This window comes from Lycium ferocissimum, chromosome 9 (assembly GCF_029784015.1).
Source record: "Lycium ferocissimum isolate CSIRO_LF1 chromosome 9, AGI_CSIRO_Lferr_CH_V1, whole genome shotgun sequence".
In the NCBI taxonomy this organism is placed as follows: domain Eukaryota; kingdom Viridiplantae; phylum Streptophyta; class Magnoliopsida; order Solanales; family Solanaceae; genus Lycium; species Lycium ferocissimum.
Genome location: NC_081350.1, coordinates 38,662,962 through 38,679,211, shown reverse-complemented (window position 1 = coordinate 38,679,211; position 16,250 = coordinate 38,662,962). Strand labels below are relative to the sequence as shown.

Sequence of the window (16,250 nt, the reverse complement as noted above, 5' to 3'; positions counted from 1 at the left end):
TTCCAAGCCATTACTTTTATTTAAATTTGGGCAACACTTTATAAATTGCAACAACCCGAGATTTCTTCCGGCGAATTCATCGACAACAATACCAGCAAACATTCTAACAACATCAACCATTTATTCAAAACGCACTTTTATCATCAACAACCTTCTTTTATAAATCGACGACATTCCAATTACGTTCAAACCAACATATATAATCAATTCAATATCATTGCTCACGTTCAAATACCAACTCAAAACCATTCAAACATGATTCAATAACATTTCTGACAATCAGCAAAATATTCAAACAATCGAATAATATGCCATAGAACGAAACCTTCGGCCAACTCAACATGAGCAACCATAACATATTTCTTCCTTCCAAATTCATAAACTTCACCAACAATCCGCACGTTAGCAATATCATTATCATAACTTCAAGAAAACACATTAGGACCAAATTGGCTCCTAAAGCATGTACCCCCACACAATTATAGCTTCAACTTGGATCATTAAAACTTCATTTTTCTTCACATAATCCACAACACAACAACCAAATTACACTAAATAAAATTAATTCTTCACTTCATACACAACACAACACACACGGCCCAATCCAACATACACGGCCAAACATCGGCTCCAATATTTTATGAGTTCCATTCATTTCTACACGTCGTAACGATACACAAACGTGCTAACTACAATTACTTCACCATTCTTCCAACACACATCATACACGCCACACACACACACGGCTACACTTCTACATGCACATTTCATGAACTTCATTTATTTCCACATACCACAACATGTACAAACCATCCATAACACATGAAAGATGAAATTAAACCTTACCTCTACTTGGTTCTTCTTTCATGCTAAGGCTTTGAAAACTTCAAGAACAACACTCTACTTGCCTCAACAATCATCCCATGTTAATAAGGACCTTCCACTTGGTAGGAATGCTAGGAAAATAATTTTTTTGGAGGAGAATTTTTTGGTCTTCCATTTGCTCCCCATTGCCGAATTTTCTGGAAATTTTTGGAAGTTTTGATGAAAAAAATGAGATTTTTTAACCCTTAAAAACGTTTCTAAGTCGGTTTTACGTAGCTACGATCTTGTAGCAAGATCTTGTGATCGTTTATCGCATCTTTAATGCGGTGCCGAATATCGTTTCTGCGTCGACGGTTCGGTTTGTAACGTCTATAATTCTCTACTCCGATGTCTGTCAATGAACGGTTGGTTGCATTACAAACTAGACTCGACGAACTTCATTTAGGACTTTGAACCACCTTAAAACTCCACATATACTATGAGATATGCGCCTCCAAAGTTAACTAAAATCCGTCCCGCGTTGCTCAAATTTTAAGAACTTATTTTCTTCAATTTTATCAATCCCGAAATATTAAAAATTCTCCATACATGATATTTGTCACTTATTACACTAATAATGGCCATGTTCCCGTGTTTCAAAATATTCTTTCTAGATTACGACTTTTAGATCGTAATTCACCCTTTTTCTTCGTTGTTACGTACTTTCCATGGCTTGTGCCTTTCAAAACATCCCATTACTACGATGAGGTACATATCAAACTCATGCTCTGAAAACGCGGGGTATAACAATTTCTCTCAATACATGTATATATACACACACACAGAGTTCATCATTTTATAGTTGCTTTACTTCTACCAGTCAATCAATAGGAAGGAAGAAAGAGAGATTTGTTTTTGTTCTGAAGTTCGAGGAAATTAGCTTAGTTTAGCTGATAATTTGGAACTTTGATCTAATAGAAAATGATTGTTTATGTAACTTTATTACTACTCCCTCTGTCCCAGTTTTGTATGACATAGTTCAGATTTCAAGAAACAAACAAGAAAATCTTTGACCGCGATGTAATTCGTATGTCCTTTAAATACTCTACCTACCGGAAATGCTCTCACCGGCGACAGTCTAAAGCTCTCTAGCTATGTAAGCCACGAGCTTATACTGTGTCAAGTTTAGTCAATGGCGTCTCAATAAAATTAGTGCCCTTAGGAACAAGTTTTAATCTGCAGCCTTAAATACTTGTTATCTAAAGCTTTCCAGTTGTCCTTAGATTTCTCACTTGTAAGCCTTAGGGCTTATCAATCCTTGTTGCTGTTTCCAATATTTTTGGAGCTGTGTGTCAAGTTAGTTGACTTAGAAAATATTCTATTGACTCTTTGAAGAGAAAGATAGATGATGAATATGAGAGTATATAGTAACACATCGTACTAACAGTTCTTTTAGCTCAGTACATAGTAAAAATACAAGTTATGCCAGATAGCTCCCATTTGGCTATAGATTTTGATGTTAAAACTTGAATTTGAGTTTTTGAAGTTGTGATTTTGGAACTTGAAGGAAATAATTTGAAGTTTTGTGAGTGGAATTGAAATTTCTCCAATGAGCTAGTTTTTGGAACTTGAAAATATTTTGAAGATAAATGTTCAAACTCTGATCAAATTTCATCGCCAACCAAAAATTTAAAGATAAATTTTCAAAATCTGATCCAAAATCTATGGCCAAATGCTAGCTTAGTATTTGGTTTAATTGTCAAATTTTCAAAAATTTAAAGATAAACAAACTATGCACGTTTGTTTGGGTTGTCTCGCTGTTTTGCAATCTGCTTACGGAGCACTCACACTGGCAAGGATGATTATATTTTAGAGTTTTTTCTGCCACCAAGTGATGGAGACTACAGTGACCGATTTGGCTTTCTGAACCCGCTCTTATTGACGATGAAGAAGACTTTAGAGTCTTAGCGTTGCTTCCGGGGAGGAACTTGAGAATGACTGGGGTTCAGTTGAGATTATCAAAGCATCCACGGAAGAGAAACTTGGTTCGGGGTTTGAATCTGTGCCAACCACCAAATCTCTTCCTCAGCCTGCTAGTGTAGCAAATGGAAGGACGCATCCTGATCTAATGGAAGAGCAGCAGTCTCCTGTGGCATTGGCATTGAATGTGGCAAAAAGTGCAGAAGGCGTAAATGGTACAGCTGAAGCCCACAATCGTGCAACTATCCCTTTTCCTTTTGCAAGAATATAGTCACCATTCCCGATTCTGACTTTCTTGTTTTCCATAGACATAAACTCTTTAAAAAGATTTTTGTCATATGTTATGTGGTTTATACAACCACGGTCAATCATCCAAAAATCAGATTTCTTGGTTGAAAGATATGTTGCCACAAACAAGTGGTCTTCTTCTTCTTCTTAATTAGCCGACTTGAGCATCTGCTTCATATTTTGGAGATTTGTTTTTGCAAATCACTGCTTCATGACCAAGTTGAAGTGGGTTGCAGATCTTGCACTGTGCATCTGGCCTCATTCAACATTTAAATGGAGGATGACCTTTTTTGCCACAGGGCTGATCGGGTGGGTAATTTTTATTTGAATTATTACCTTTGCTTTGAATTTTGTGGTTGGCTATCAAGGCTCCTTTAGCCATACCATCTTGCCTCATAAGCCTCCTTTGCTCTTGTGCCTGCAATGTATTTAGCAATTCTACCAAGGTAAATTTGGACAGATCTTTTGTGTTTTCAAGGTGGATACTTTATCTTTCAGGCAGCGTAACAAGAATTTTTTCAACAATTTTTGAATCTTTAAAGTCAGTGCCATGCAACCTTACCTTGTTAACAATGGTAAGAAGCCGGTCTGAGTACTCTTTGACGGTCTCAGATTCCTTCATCTTTTGCAATTCAAATTCTCTTATTAAATTCAACACTTTTATGCCTCATATTCTTTCATCCCCTGTGTACTCATAATCCCAAATTTCTTTGGCTGTTTTGAAAGCCATAACTCTTGTGAAAATTATTGTATCACCAGCAAACAAAGTTGTTTTCGCCTTTGATTTTTTGATTTTCTTTTTGGCTTTTGATCTGGGCCACGATGGGATTATTTGGCAGCGGAAGAACATCATAATCCTCTTCCATGGCCTCCCAAAGATCTAAAGCCTCAAGATAAGTCTCCATATTCTTGTCTAGAGATGGTAATTCTCACCATCAAAGATAGGAGGAGCTATTTGAGAAAAATTATTTTTACAATCGATCTCACTCATAGGTCACTCAAGAAAATGGCTCTAGATACTAATTGTTGGTTTTTAATAAAGAAACATAGGAAATAACAGAGAAAAAAAATATTGAGAGAAAAATATACTGCAATGCAGTCAAAGAGAATTATTTTATTTAGCTATGTTAGCTCTGCATTTATTGGGAAAAACAGTAAAAAATATAATCATAAACTAGCCTAAAATATCTCTGCAGAGTATATCTTTAATTAACTAACCTAGTCAAGAATATCTCTGCAGAATATATTTCTAACTAAGTAATTACTAACAGTAAAACAAGGTTTATTCAAAAGCAACAAAACAAAGTTATTGCAGTCCAAAAGCAAATATTCTAACTGGTATATATAGCTGAATATTCAAATGTTAAGTAAAATGATTTTAAGTGAATTTTAGTTAATAACTAAAGTATGAGTTGATTTTTATCGTCGATTTTTATCGTAAAAGAAAATTAATAAATGCAGTACTTTGATTTTAGTGTACAATTTTTTGTATTGATATTGATCACTAGATCAATAAAACTAAAACTAAAACCTCAATTTAAGAATAATAAAGTGAGAAAGCCATATGGCCATTGTGAATATCATACTTTAAAAAACTCTCGATATTAACATTTTATTGTTAGCTTGGGAGTAGAATCAACCATGCACATTAAAAAAATTAACTTTTAAAATATCAAATGATTTTTTGGTGATTTTTTTTTTGAATGAATCCCCTTCGGCCCCTATAAATGAATCCCCTGCGGCCCCTAAAAAGTAGATAGAAAGTAAATAGTGTAATTGTAGCCTACAAGTTGCAACTCATACATCACAATTCACATCACTAATATTTTTATAAACTTATTGTGAATATGTGATAATGAAGTAGGCAAACCAATTTGCCAATTTTCTTTCGCTCATTTTTTTGTTCGTGAATGGATTTTAAGGAATAAAATAAAAAAGGGGAAAACATTGTCAAAAAAAGGATAACATGAACACCAGTCAACTATTACTCTTTTTTTAAAGGTCAATAAAACTTTTAATTACTGATAAATTTGATTTTAGTCCTTCTAATATATAAATAAACACATTTCATCTTAAACTAATCAAAATCTCTTGCTTGTTGATATTCACAAATTTATGATGATTATCAATTGTTTAACTATATAATTACCTATATATCGTGTTAAACTTGTATTATTACTTCATATTTAAAAGTAATGCAGTTCTAAAAATTAATGCAAAACATAACATATGCATTACATAAAGGGACAAAAATCACATATTTCAAGAAATTAAGGCCCCGTTTGTCCATAGATACCAATTTTTTTTTTACTTTTTTTGGAATTTTGGAGTTGGAGTTGTGTTTGGCCATAATTTTTGAAATTGTAGTTTTTGGTGAAATGTAGTTGTAAAAAAGTAAAATTTTTTGAAAAACAAGTTTTTGGTATTCCGAAATTCTTATGACCAAACACCGAAAAGTGAAAAAAAAAACTCCGGAATAAAGTGAATAATTCTTATGGCGAAACGCCTCCTAAATATTAGATATGCTTAATCAAATATAACAAGCACTAAAAACAAAATTTACCAATACCTCAGGGACCAAACTGCTATTATCCCTTTCTTTTTTCACTTCCTCCCGACAGTAAACAGTAAATTTGGATTTAGACAATGGTAAAAATATGTGTCTAATTAAACCACCGCCATATATAACACGCTACTTTCTAAATTAAGGCATTGAATAAAGGTGTTCACCGGAGATATTAAAACATGGCGATGCAAACAGGCGTCGCGACTTCCAAAGTACTCATACTCGTCGGCGCAGGTCATAATTTCTCCCAATACATACATTAGTATATATATATATACATACATATATATATATATAGTTCATCACTTTATATTTGCTTTACTTCTAGTAGTCAATCAATAGGAAGGAAGAGAGATTTGTTTTTGTGTTGTTTAGGTGATTTCTCCCAATAAGTATGCAGTTATATATCAATTTATAGTTGTTTTACTTCTACTAGTCAATCAAAAGGAAGGTAGGAACTAGGAACAAGGAGAAATTCGTTTAGCTGATAATTTGGAACTTTGATCTAATAGAAAATTATTTTTTAGCTAATTTTATTACTAGTTTAATGGCCCAAAAAGATATGTCTTTGGACTTGGCACAAAGTTTAAGAAACAACGGAAGACTTTTTGAAATGTGTGGGCTTTTAGATATTTGTGTGTGTAAAAAATCATCTCATAAGGTAAATTGTTTCTAAATATGAAAGGTCTGCCAATCTTTTTGGGACGGTAAAAAAGGAAGGAAGATAATCTTTTTTAGAAGGGAATTTTAAAGCCCGGTTTATATGATTGTGGTCCAAATATATATATATATATATATATATATGTATATATGTATGTATGTATTTGTAGTTCATCACTTTATATATTCCATTTGTTATTGCTTTACTAATAGTAGTCAATCAAAAGGAAGGAAAAAAAAGAGAGATTCGTTTTGCTTCCGAAGCTCGAAGAAATTAGCTTAGTTTAGCTGATAATTTTGGAACCTTAATCTAATAGAAAATGATTGTTTAGGTAATTTTATTACTAATAATGAATGATCAACTATGCCTCAATCCCAAATAGTTAAGGTGGACTATCTATATTCATTCTGCTCGATTAAGTTAATGTAGTTTCGGAGAATTTTTACGCTGGCCGTTAAACTAGTATCCGAAACTTCCTTTATATCTGGCCTTGAGGGCGTTAGAGGGGGAAAAAGAGGGCTGAGGGAGAGGAATTTACCAGTTTCAAAAAAAAAAAAAAAGAGGGCCGAGGGAGAGGGAGTGGGGGTAGGGGGTGGGAGACCTTTAATTGAAGTAGGAGTAGAGCCCCCAAGTGGCGGAGCCAGAATTTTCACTTAGGGGTTCAAAATTTAAAGAAGTAAACACACGAACAAGTGAAAGGGGGTTCAACATCTACTATATATACATAAAAAAATAATTTTAACCATGTATAAACAATGTAATTTTTCGCCGAAGGGGGTTCGGATGAACACCCTGGGCTCTACCTCTCCGCCCCTGGAGCCCCCTACCCAGGCAGGGAAGAGAATTAGAGTGGACTGCAGATGGTAGTTGTGGTTAATTTGAGGATCTTACATGGCTTAACGAACTCTTCTATCGTGTTGCATTTCCTCTGGTGGACCCCTCCTAGTGTCTTCTATCGTGTTGCATTTCCTTTGGTGGACCCCTCCTTGTGGAGTTACTTTTGATATTACCCTAGAGCAGAAATTTTGTTAGGACTTGAATTTCTATAGGTTCTTATTTTGGGGGGGCTGACAAATTTGGTTGTGGTGTAGGTTTGACTGGGTCAGTAATATTGAAGAGTGGACGATTATCCGATCTAATCTCACAGCTTCAGGAGGTGATAAATGGCGTGAATGCCGCTGAAACATCACCTGGTAAATATGACACTGCTCTTCTAGCAGCTCAGGTATTACATTCATCTTTTACTATTTCATTATCTTGTGCTTATCAAAGTAGATTCATCAGATGTTTTGAAGGAAAAGAAAATAAAACAAGATAAAGGTAAAAACCATACAATTTTATTCAACATGTTGAGATTTAGTGACTGAGGGTAGAGGGGGGAAGAATCAAAAGATTAGGGGAAGCTGGTTAGCTATGTCACAGCGTTTATCATAAGATATACTTCGAAGCTCATTGGTACCATCTTCATTCCCTCAAATAGAAGAAGGCATATTATTTTTGTTGACCTAACATAGATAAAGAAATAAAAGAGTCTTCTTTGTAATAATTAAGCTTTAAATACTTCATCAAAAAATAATTAAGCTTTAAATAAGGTAGTCACACCATTCAACATGGTAGCATAGTATGCAGACATCATGGATTTGACTCTTACCTCCATCCATCAACAAAAAATATATATACATTATTGACTCAAGAAAACAATCAGAATAGAGGGTGTATTGGCAACCTTGACAAATAAATAAAAGTATCCTATTTCTAATGACTTAAGCTTTTATTAGACGAGCTGGTCAGTGGTCAAACCAATTCAGCAACTTTGGAGCATTACTCTCACAAAATATGTTTCACAAATGAACTTGATTTCTGTGTGTCAATGTACATGGCGTTTGTATGCCGAACATATAAAGCGCGCAACTTTAGTTCTGCATCACAAGCTGTACATAGAATAATTCCTCTTTTCTGGTCACACTCAAACAACTTCTGATCTGAACCTTATAAGGAGGAGCCAATATGGTTAATACTTTGCTGCACCTCTTTAACATCATAGTTTTTTACATTATATCACCACATCTCATTTATACACCTTAGGTGAACATATTAACCATCCTTCCGCCCTACACCCACACCCCAAAGAGGGTAAAACCAATTATGCAACTTAAACAGTTGTTGTAAGTGATAGAGCTCCTCATAAATGATACTTTAATCAATCAATCACTATGGGGTCAGGAATATGAATCCTCTATGTATGTTATCAAGAAAGTAGATAAACAGAGCTCCTGAATATGTTAATGCGATGTTACAAATTAACAATTACTTACATGTTTCTTATATAATTCCACTTGTTACCTCATCCAAGCCTTTCTTGGTTATGATGTTGCCTTTAGATTCGACAATTAGCACAAGAGATTCGGGAGATGAGCATATCAAATCCAATTACTATTTTCAATAAGGATTCTTCCTCCAGTGGTATGTTTTTGTCTTTTTATGTTCATTTTAAATTCTCTAGAAGGAGATTTGCAATATCTTAAATGGACCCTGGTAATTAAGTCTTGAATTATGTAACACCTCTCCAATTACGATGCTGTTTTTCAACATGAAAGTGGAAGTTCTTTAGGCCCTGTTTGTTTTTAGTCTTCCTTAGTCAAGAGATTATTTCCTTAAAATTCTGTTACCCTTTCTTCAATATTACTCTTTTTTATTACTTATCAAAGAGCAGCCCTGCCCAGTTGGGGCTAGAATACTAGAATATAAATACCCTACTTGTCCTTTATATATACAAGCCAGTTGAAGTAGAGCTGTGATGGTTATGAGCCTTTGCTTTTTTTTTAGGGAGCTATGCTTCTTACATTCTTCCAGCTGCCGCAGTTGGGGCGGCGGGATATTGTTACATGAAGTGGAAGGCAAGTGTTCCCTGCTACAGTTTATGTCTATTGGCACCCCAAAGATATATCTTTTAGTTTTGTTACATTCTTTATATAGTTGTTAGATCACATGTGCTCTTTCGAATCCTCCACAGGGTTGGTCATTTTCTGATGTAATGTATGTAACAAAGCATAATATGGCGAACGCTGTTGCATCCGTGTCTAAGCAGTTGGAAAACGTATCTGACGCATTGGCTGTGAGTCAAGAATTGTCAACAATTTCCTGGATTATCTGTGTATTATATGGTATTAACTGTTCTCGTACTTATTTCACTTCTATTTCTTTTGTAGTCTACAAGAAGACATTTGACGAAGAAGCTGGAAAACTTGGACTGGAAGCTAGATGAGCAAATTGAGACATCAAAACTTATTACTTATGATGTAAGGAGAATAACATTTCTTCCCGTTCTCTTTTTAACATTCATGTATCAGGAAGCATTCTTTTATCTTATGTGAGAAATAGTGTCCTGTAACTCCTTTTTCACACCAGCACACCAAAGGAAAAAATATATTAGGTTCTGTCTCAGTTATAGTGAGACAGAGCCTATTACTTGGACTGGAAGCTAGATGAGCAAATTGAGACATCAAAACTTATTACTAAATGATGCAAGGGGAATATCATTTCTTCCCATTCTCTTTTTAACATTGATGTATCAGGAAGCATTCTTTTATCTTATGTGAGAAATAGTTTCCTGTAACTCCTTTTTCACACCAGCACACCAGAGGAAAAAATATATTAGGTTCTGTCTCAGTTATAGCGAGAGAAAAAAAATCAGGGGAATGAGTTAACAATCAACTGCTTTGTCTAACTTGAGAGACGTATAACAGAAAGTTACTGGGAGGAACTTACCAATACGACCTGAACTTTATTGGTTGTATGTAAGAATAGAGGCCAGATTTTATTTAAAAGGTCAAGGTTAAGTCTAGAAAATAATTATCACTGACTACTTGCATGGATATCTTAGTATAGACTTTATGTATTGAGGCACTTGGAGACTTTATTTCTCAGTGCTCAACATGAGATGTTTCTTTATGCAGGTGAGAGACGTTAAGGCTAATCTGAATCAAATTGGTTTTGATATAAACTCAATCTATGAGATGGTGTCTGGATTGGTGAGTACATTTCTTGACAAACTGTATCCATATGGTAGTGCTAGTAAAAATCTGCTGGCTAGTCATTTTGTAATCTTTCAGTTGTTGCTCAACTTGGCAGGAAGGGAAGATTGAGCTTCTTGAGAGTAACCAGGTGAATATCTAAATGTCTGGAACATGTTTTTGCCCCTTCTTTTCCTATGTTCTGCTACTATTGCGGTTGCATCACAAGTTGTCTTTGTTTATTTTTCCCCATTCCACAGGATGTGACAAATTCTGGTTTGTGGTACTTGTGCCAAGTTGCCGGGGGCATTAAGGATGGTGAAAGTACTAGAGTTATTCAGGTATTTTTTTTTTTTGATGAAAGCCTTTCGACTATTGTTGTCCTTCCTCTTTGTTCTGTTTCTTCCTCCCGTAAGGAATACTGGCAGCGTGTATTTTGAATGAGTGTTTGCATGTTTCCATCGCAGTTTGAATGAGTGTTTGCATTTCCAATTACGGTTGTGATCAATGGTTATCACTATGTCTTTTTCATCTGCTTAACATTGACTTTCTCCTGGTGCTTGGCAATTTATCCTATAAGATTACTCGAAAGGACTTGGTGACTGACCTAAACCATAAAAACTGTAATTAGGCTACTGGTAAGAAAAAAATTTGGCGTCTTTCCATGATATCTGATTGTGATAAGAGCAAACACGATCTCTTGAAAATTTTGGTGTTTGTTACTCCTACTACTTCTTAGCTATGTATTAAAAACGAAACTGATTTCTGTCTTTTTCTCTGTGGGCAAATATGTCCTTAAGTCTCATTGTTCCTATTTTGTTCAAAACATAAAATGTATTCTTATTTTGGCAATTGGAATATTTGAAAGGGCGTCGAGGCTAAGCTGATAGAGCATTCAAAGTTGACTCCCAAGGAAAATTCCGTGAAGGTACATTGACTCTCTCGAACCTGATTTACTAGATTTGGTCGTCCTTTTAATGGTTTACAAGGTCTAATCAAACAATGTATTATAATATAGGGGCTTGAGTTCATTGCTGAATCTAATGAATCAAGTGTGCCACCGAAATTGGTTACTGATACAGAAGGAAAAGATCTTATGAGGATTCACAGATCTTATCCAGTTGGGTTGTCTTTAACAAGGAGCGTGTTGGGTCCAGGATTCTGACCTCTAACTTATCCTCTATTCAAAGTTGGATCACTTGGATGTGATTACCCGATTCATTTTGTTTATATATTGATCGACGGCTGGTTGATTCGTGGCCTCTGTGGTTGCCCACAACATTATACACATACAAGGTTGTTTGTTCTTTTCTTCTTTTGTTTTCCCCTTTTACATGTCATATAAAGCTGTATTTGTAACAATATAATAAATGCGTTTCATTTTGGTCATTGATTGGAGCCAGAATGTAGGGGATAAACTTTGTGAAAGTCTTTTGATTGCACTTATCATTCTTGGGAAAATGTTTGCAGGGTCTAAAATCACGTCGCAAACATAACTTGTGGGTTGGACATATATAAATTTGTACACATTTTGCGTTGTAGTTGCTAAACTAGATATGGATTCGCAAAGATTTGATCCATCCCTTTTGGGTTTTGTTTTCAAGTTCTTGAATTTAGTCAAAAGTGTTGCCCCGAACATAACAAAAACACATACGACTGACGAATGGTAATCTGCAGTTATAATCCAAATCCAAACTTTCTTAGCTACGTTGAAACAGGTTTGAAACATTTTACCCTCTGAATTTGAAATACGTAAGACCAACTCCTTCATGAAAAAGGCCTTTAAGATTTTGAATTTGCAACTTTACGGTTGAGAAACATGTATTAAAGAACTAATTGTGCTGCGATTTAAAATCCAAAGGTACTGGTCCTCATCACAAAACATACAGAAAATAAACCCAGATAAGGAGAAGGATATAATGCGTTGCTTAATCTACTACGCATGATCGAGGGATCTTAAAGTTCATTCGCAGCTGGATTCAGTAGTCTCAGATTCAAACTTCAACACAGAAATGGAACAATCACCCGAGATTTTATTTGGCATTTCCTATGTTACCAAACAAGATAAAGCATCAGTTCATGCCATTAGCCTCTTCGAACTGAGAATGGATAATGAGCATTCATATCATCGGTGCCAACTAGTTTGAGATCGACGCATATTGTCGACCCCAACTAGTTTGGAATTAAAGCTTAGTTGTAATCAAAAGCAAATATTAACAATCACCAGCTAAGTTTAGGCTAAAGCAAAAAAAAAAAAAAACAAAGAAAGAAAACTAAGTTCAGGCCCAAAAAACAACAAAAATGTCTAGATCGATGATACAAATATGGCACATTCTTGGATAGCTCATACACCATTTTCCTTTCTTTACAAGTCTTTGGAAAATCTCCCAAAATCAAGTCGAAAAGAAGGGACTAGTATTCCGACAAAAACAGACCTAAGATCTCTAATCGGTTTGAAGAAATTCAAATGTTGGCTCCCGAGCCTATCTCTTCTTTTTACCCCCCTTGCCAGATTTTGAAGAACCAGCTGCAGAAGAGGATGCAGGCTCCTGCTTCTTAGTCCTATTAGGATGTCTTCGAACCAACTCTGCAACCTGGATCATAAACTGTTTCCCTGTATAATACGACCCTAGAAAGTGTTAGAGATGGTTCAATGAAGCTTTTAGAGAGGAAAACAAATTACAGGCGCTGAACTAGAAAAAATGAGGAAATGTCCGCCAATACCACCAAAACCATCATTTAAAGCTGACTGTATGACATGTTCTTTTTTCGAACGAGCGTGTGTTACTCGATTTGTTTCAACTTTCAACGTACAACGACGTTACAGTCAAGCAAATTTCTTGTTTTCCTGCTGATATCTGCCATTTAATAGATACCCAAACTGCAATAAAAAAGATAAACAAAATCTCGAATAGCACAATGGTATCCCATACAACTTTGTGAGAGAAGATTTCATGTCTCAATTCTGCAGTAGGTTTACAAATATTAACCCTTCTCTATTTGGTTTGAACACACCTCTATTTCCCCACTTCCACTTCTCATATCACATACCAATACCTGCAGCATAGGTCTGGTTAAGCCTGAGTTTTTTGCAGAACAAGGACATCGAAAACACTCTCCATTTCTCTCCAGGGGAAAAATTCTGATGTTAAGTTGTTACAGATTGAACGAGCTGATCCTTTTTTTGAAATTGAAATTGTGTAAGTTGATCCTTTAGTTAAGTACTGATAAATTAGGACTCTTATTGAAACTAGGAGGGTGTTTCGGTAAGCTTGACCAGTTCTTTTTTTTTTTTTTTTTTTTGAGAAGGTAACATAAGCTTGACCAGCTTATAAGCACATTTTAACTTATCTACACACATTTGGTAAACACCAAAGTGCTTATAAGCTGAAAAGCCATAAGGGCCCAACTTATGGTTTTTCAGCTTAAAAGTATTGTTGGTTTGATCACAAAGCGTTTTATTCCTAAAATCTTCTGTAATTTCCGAGATGCTCTTCCCAAAATAAAACTCCTAACAATCTCTCTTTCATTTCCATCATTCTTCATTTTCCATGTAAAAATACTTTTAAAATTTATAGTTTTTAAATAGAGCTTCAAGGAGATTTCAATAATTATTAATACAAAAGCACTCATCATCACTTTCCCTGCTATATACTCACACCACATGTCCGTCCATCCTCCTGCTTCTATGGACGACTCATAATACGTTTTCCCACGGATACTCTTCACAACCATGTTTAACCCCAGTCACAGGAAAATAAATAATATTGAGGATCAATTTCTTCTGTTTGTTTTGAAAAAAATTGGTTCATACAAGTTACATCCCCTCGCTGTTTTTCTTGTAATAAAATAAACTTAACCTGGAAAAAGAACCATGTCTATTCAACCTGGAAAAAGAACCATGTCTACTCACCCATCCACAAAGAAATCCACCCACCAGATCTTGATAAAGCTTTCCCAACAGGCCTTGCAGAAAGTTAATACACCCAAACTCCAAATTCATATCCTCAATTGATAAACCTTTCCCAACAGGCCTTGCAAGTATATTTTCTTTTTACTTTTCTTCTTCCCTTACAGGAAGTTGGCACAGAGATGAGAGACCTACAACTTCTCACGATCCATATGGACCAAACAACTAATAGAACACGATGAAAGGAAAACATCCATGTCGATACCAACTACTTGGGATAAAAACTTAGTGGTGTTGATATACTTACATCGCGTCCGATTTCTGCCGGAAGCCTTTTTAGTTGTTAGTCTAAGGACAAGTGTAAGATTTCTATGCCAGTGTAGTGACAAGTGTAAGAATTAAAGGAATTCTAGCTGTAGAGAATCTCTAACTTGTCTTAAAAGACAAATTAGAGTGTTGGTATGAAATGCAACCAAACAGAGAGCAAGAGGATATAAAGAATCTATATACCCCCACTAGTTTGGGATTGAAGCATAGTATATCTCTTTTTTGTTGTCAACCAGCATTTTTATGACGCAATTTATTCCAATTGCACTAAGTAGATTTGCCAAAGATAACATCAATTAAGAATGGTGTCTATAGCTTCACAAGAATGGTACAATTTCAGGTTATTGATAAATGGTATTCACTTCCAACATTTGAAATATTTAGCATTTTCATCCATACGACTTTTTTCCACAATTTAAGAGCATAGACAATTTTCCATACAAATCAAACAAGCTCATTGTTTAAAGCTTAAAAGAGAGCTTAAACAAAGTAAGAAGTCACTCAGCATGTCAAAACTAGAGGATAGAACAATGCTTACCCCCCCCCCCCCCCACACAAACACACACACACAAAAAAAAAAAAAAAAAAAAAAGCAATGTTCTTACGTGAAGAAACGGCAGGATTATAAGGGGTTCCATCTTCCCGCTTCAGCAAAATTCTCACTCTTCCTCTTTGCATGAAATCCCGTGGATATGCCTTATCAAGCTGTTACAACAGATCCAAAATATAACTATAAACAAATTCTTATCTCAATCTTATCTGTTCACTGATTCAATTGTTCAGAAAACATTAATAAAAACAGTATCGCTCACAAATTGCCATCTTTGTTTTAAAAGGCACATCACGTCTTAAGGGACTAAGGATGATTCAGATATCACCACAATTAACTTATTTCTCATAAGTTTAAACAAGTTACCATTGTTTTCATTGGGAGGATTCAAATAAAATTGCAACACTCTATTCAGAAATCTGCTCCTACGAGTAAATATTAACCCAATCAATCACCCGACGATAAACACCTTTACAGGGTTCAGGAGATTCAGTGAACCGAGAAAGTGTGGTCGATTCCAGCTGTTATTCAAAATTCTAATCCCTGCACATTTCTTTTTTCCCCCGGTTTTCTTTATCTTTGTTGCCCTAAAGAACGAAAAAATAAAATACAATGAAAAGCAAAGGATTCATACATGCGATTTCAACAAGTTGGGAACTTGGGAGTTGGGATTAGGACTTAGTTGTTGTTAGTGCACTTACATTTGTTTGCCATAGTCTTATTGTTATTTTTTTATGAGGCCAGCTTGCATGCACCTCAACTAATTCCTACCTGCTACCTCCCACCTCATTGACCACTAGACAACACCCTTGGGTGCCCATAGTCTTATAAGTCTTGATAGGTGTTTGTATGTTCGTCTAGAAATGCGAGATATAAAGAGTATAGGGAGCTGTAATTTGCCTTTAAAGATAAAATTATTTAGTATTCCAATGAAATGACCCTAAGGGCAGATAAATACAGAGAATTCTCACCAACCCAACTATTTCAAGACCAATGCATAGTTAAGTGATTGTTATATACATCTTTTTCTTTTTTATCAGAAAATCAATTACTGAGTAATTGTTAATGCTGGCTATATGATTGTCATATACATCTTCTCTTTCCCCATTATCTACATAGGGCCAAGTAAACACTTACATATACATAATCAT

The 16,250-nt window shown here is 35.2% G+C and overlaps 2 protein-coding genes across 2 annotated transcripts; one reads left to right on the top strand and one right to left on the bottom strand.

Annotated features, from left to right (window-relative positions):
• Positions 1-5,719: 5,719 nt before the first annotated feature.
• On the top strand, positions 5,720-11,773 carry LOC132030655 (uncharacterized). Its single transcript, XM_059420367.1, has 11 exons — positions 5,720-5,872; positions 7,391-7,524; positions 8,681-8,762; positions 9,126-9,196; positions 9,313-9,414; positions 9,509-9,598; positions 10,256-10,330; positions 10,431-10,463; positions 10,573-10,653; positions 11,181-11,240; positions 11,331-11,773. The coding sequence occupies exons 1-11, from the start codon at positions 5,818-5,820 to the stop codon at positions 11,475-11,477; spliced, it is 930 nt and encodes a 309-aa protein (XP_059276350.1). The 5' UTR covers positions 5,720-5,817; the 3' UTR covers positions 11,478-11,773.
• Positions 11,774-12,602: 829 nt separating this feature from the next.
• LOC132030656 (signal recognition particle 19 kDa protein) lies at positions 12,603-15,257 on the bottom strand (the record flags this gene model as incomplete). Its single annotated transcript, XM_059420368.1, has 2 exons — positions 12,603-12,926; positions 15,155-15,257. Coding segments are annotated over 2 exons (234 nt in total), but the record flags the coding sequence as incomplete, so codon positions are not given.
• Between the last annotated feature and the right edge of the window lie 993 nt (positions 15,258-16,250).

Excerpts from the sequence above, each read along its gene's own strand:
- LOC132030655 (XM_059420367.1), top strand. The coding sequence starts at position 5,818 with ATGGCGATGCAAACAGGCGTCGCGACTTCCAAAGTACTCATACTCGTC. Across the intron at positions 8,763-9,125 it reads TAAGGATTCTTCCTCCAGTG|GGAGCTATGCTTCTTACATT; the intron begins GTATGTTTTTGT and ends CTTTTTTTTTAG. Across the intron at positions 10,464-10,572 it reads AGCTTCTTGAGAGTAACCAG|GATGTGACAAATTCTGGTTT; the intron begins GTGAATATCTAA and ends CCCATTCCACAG.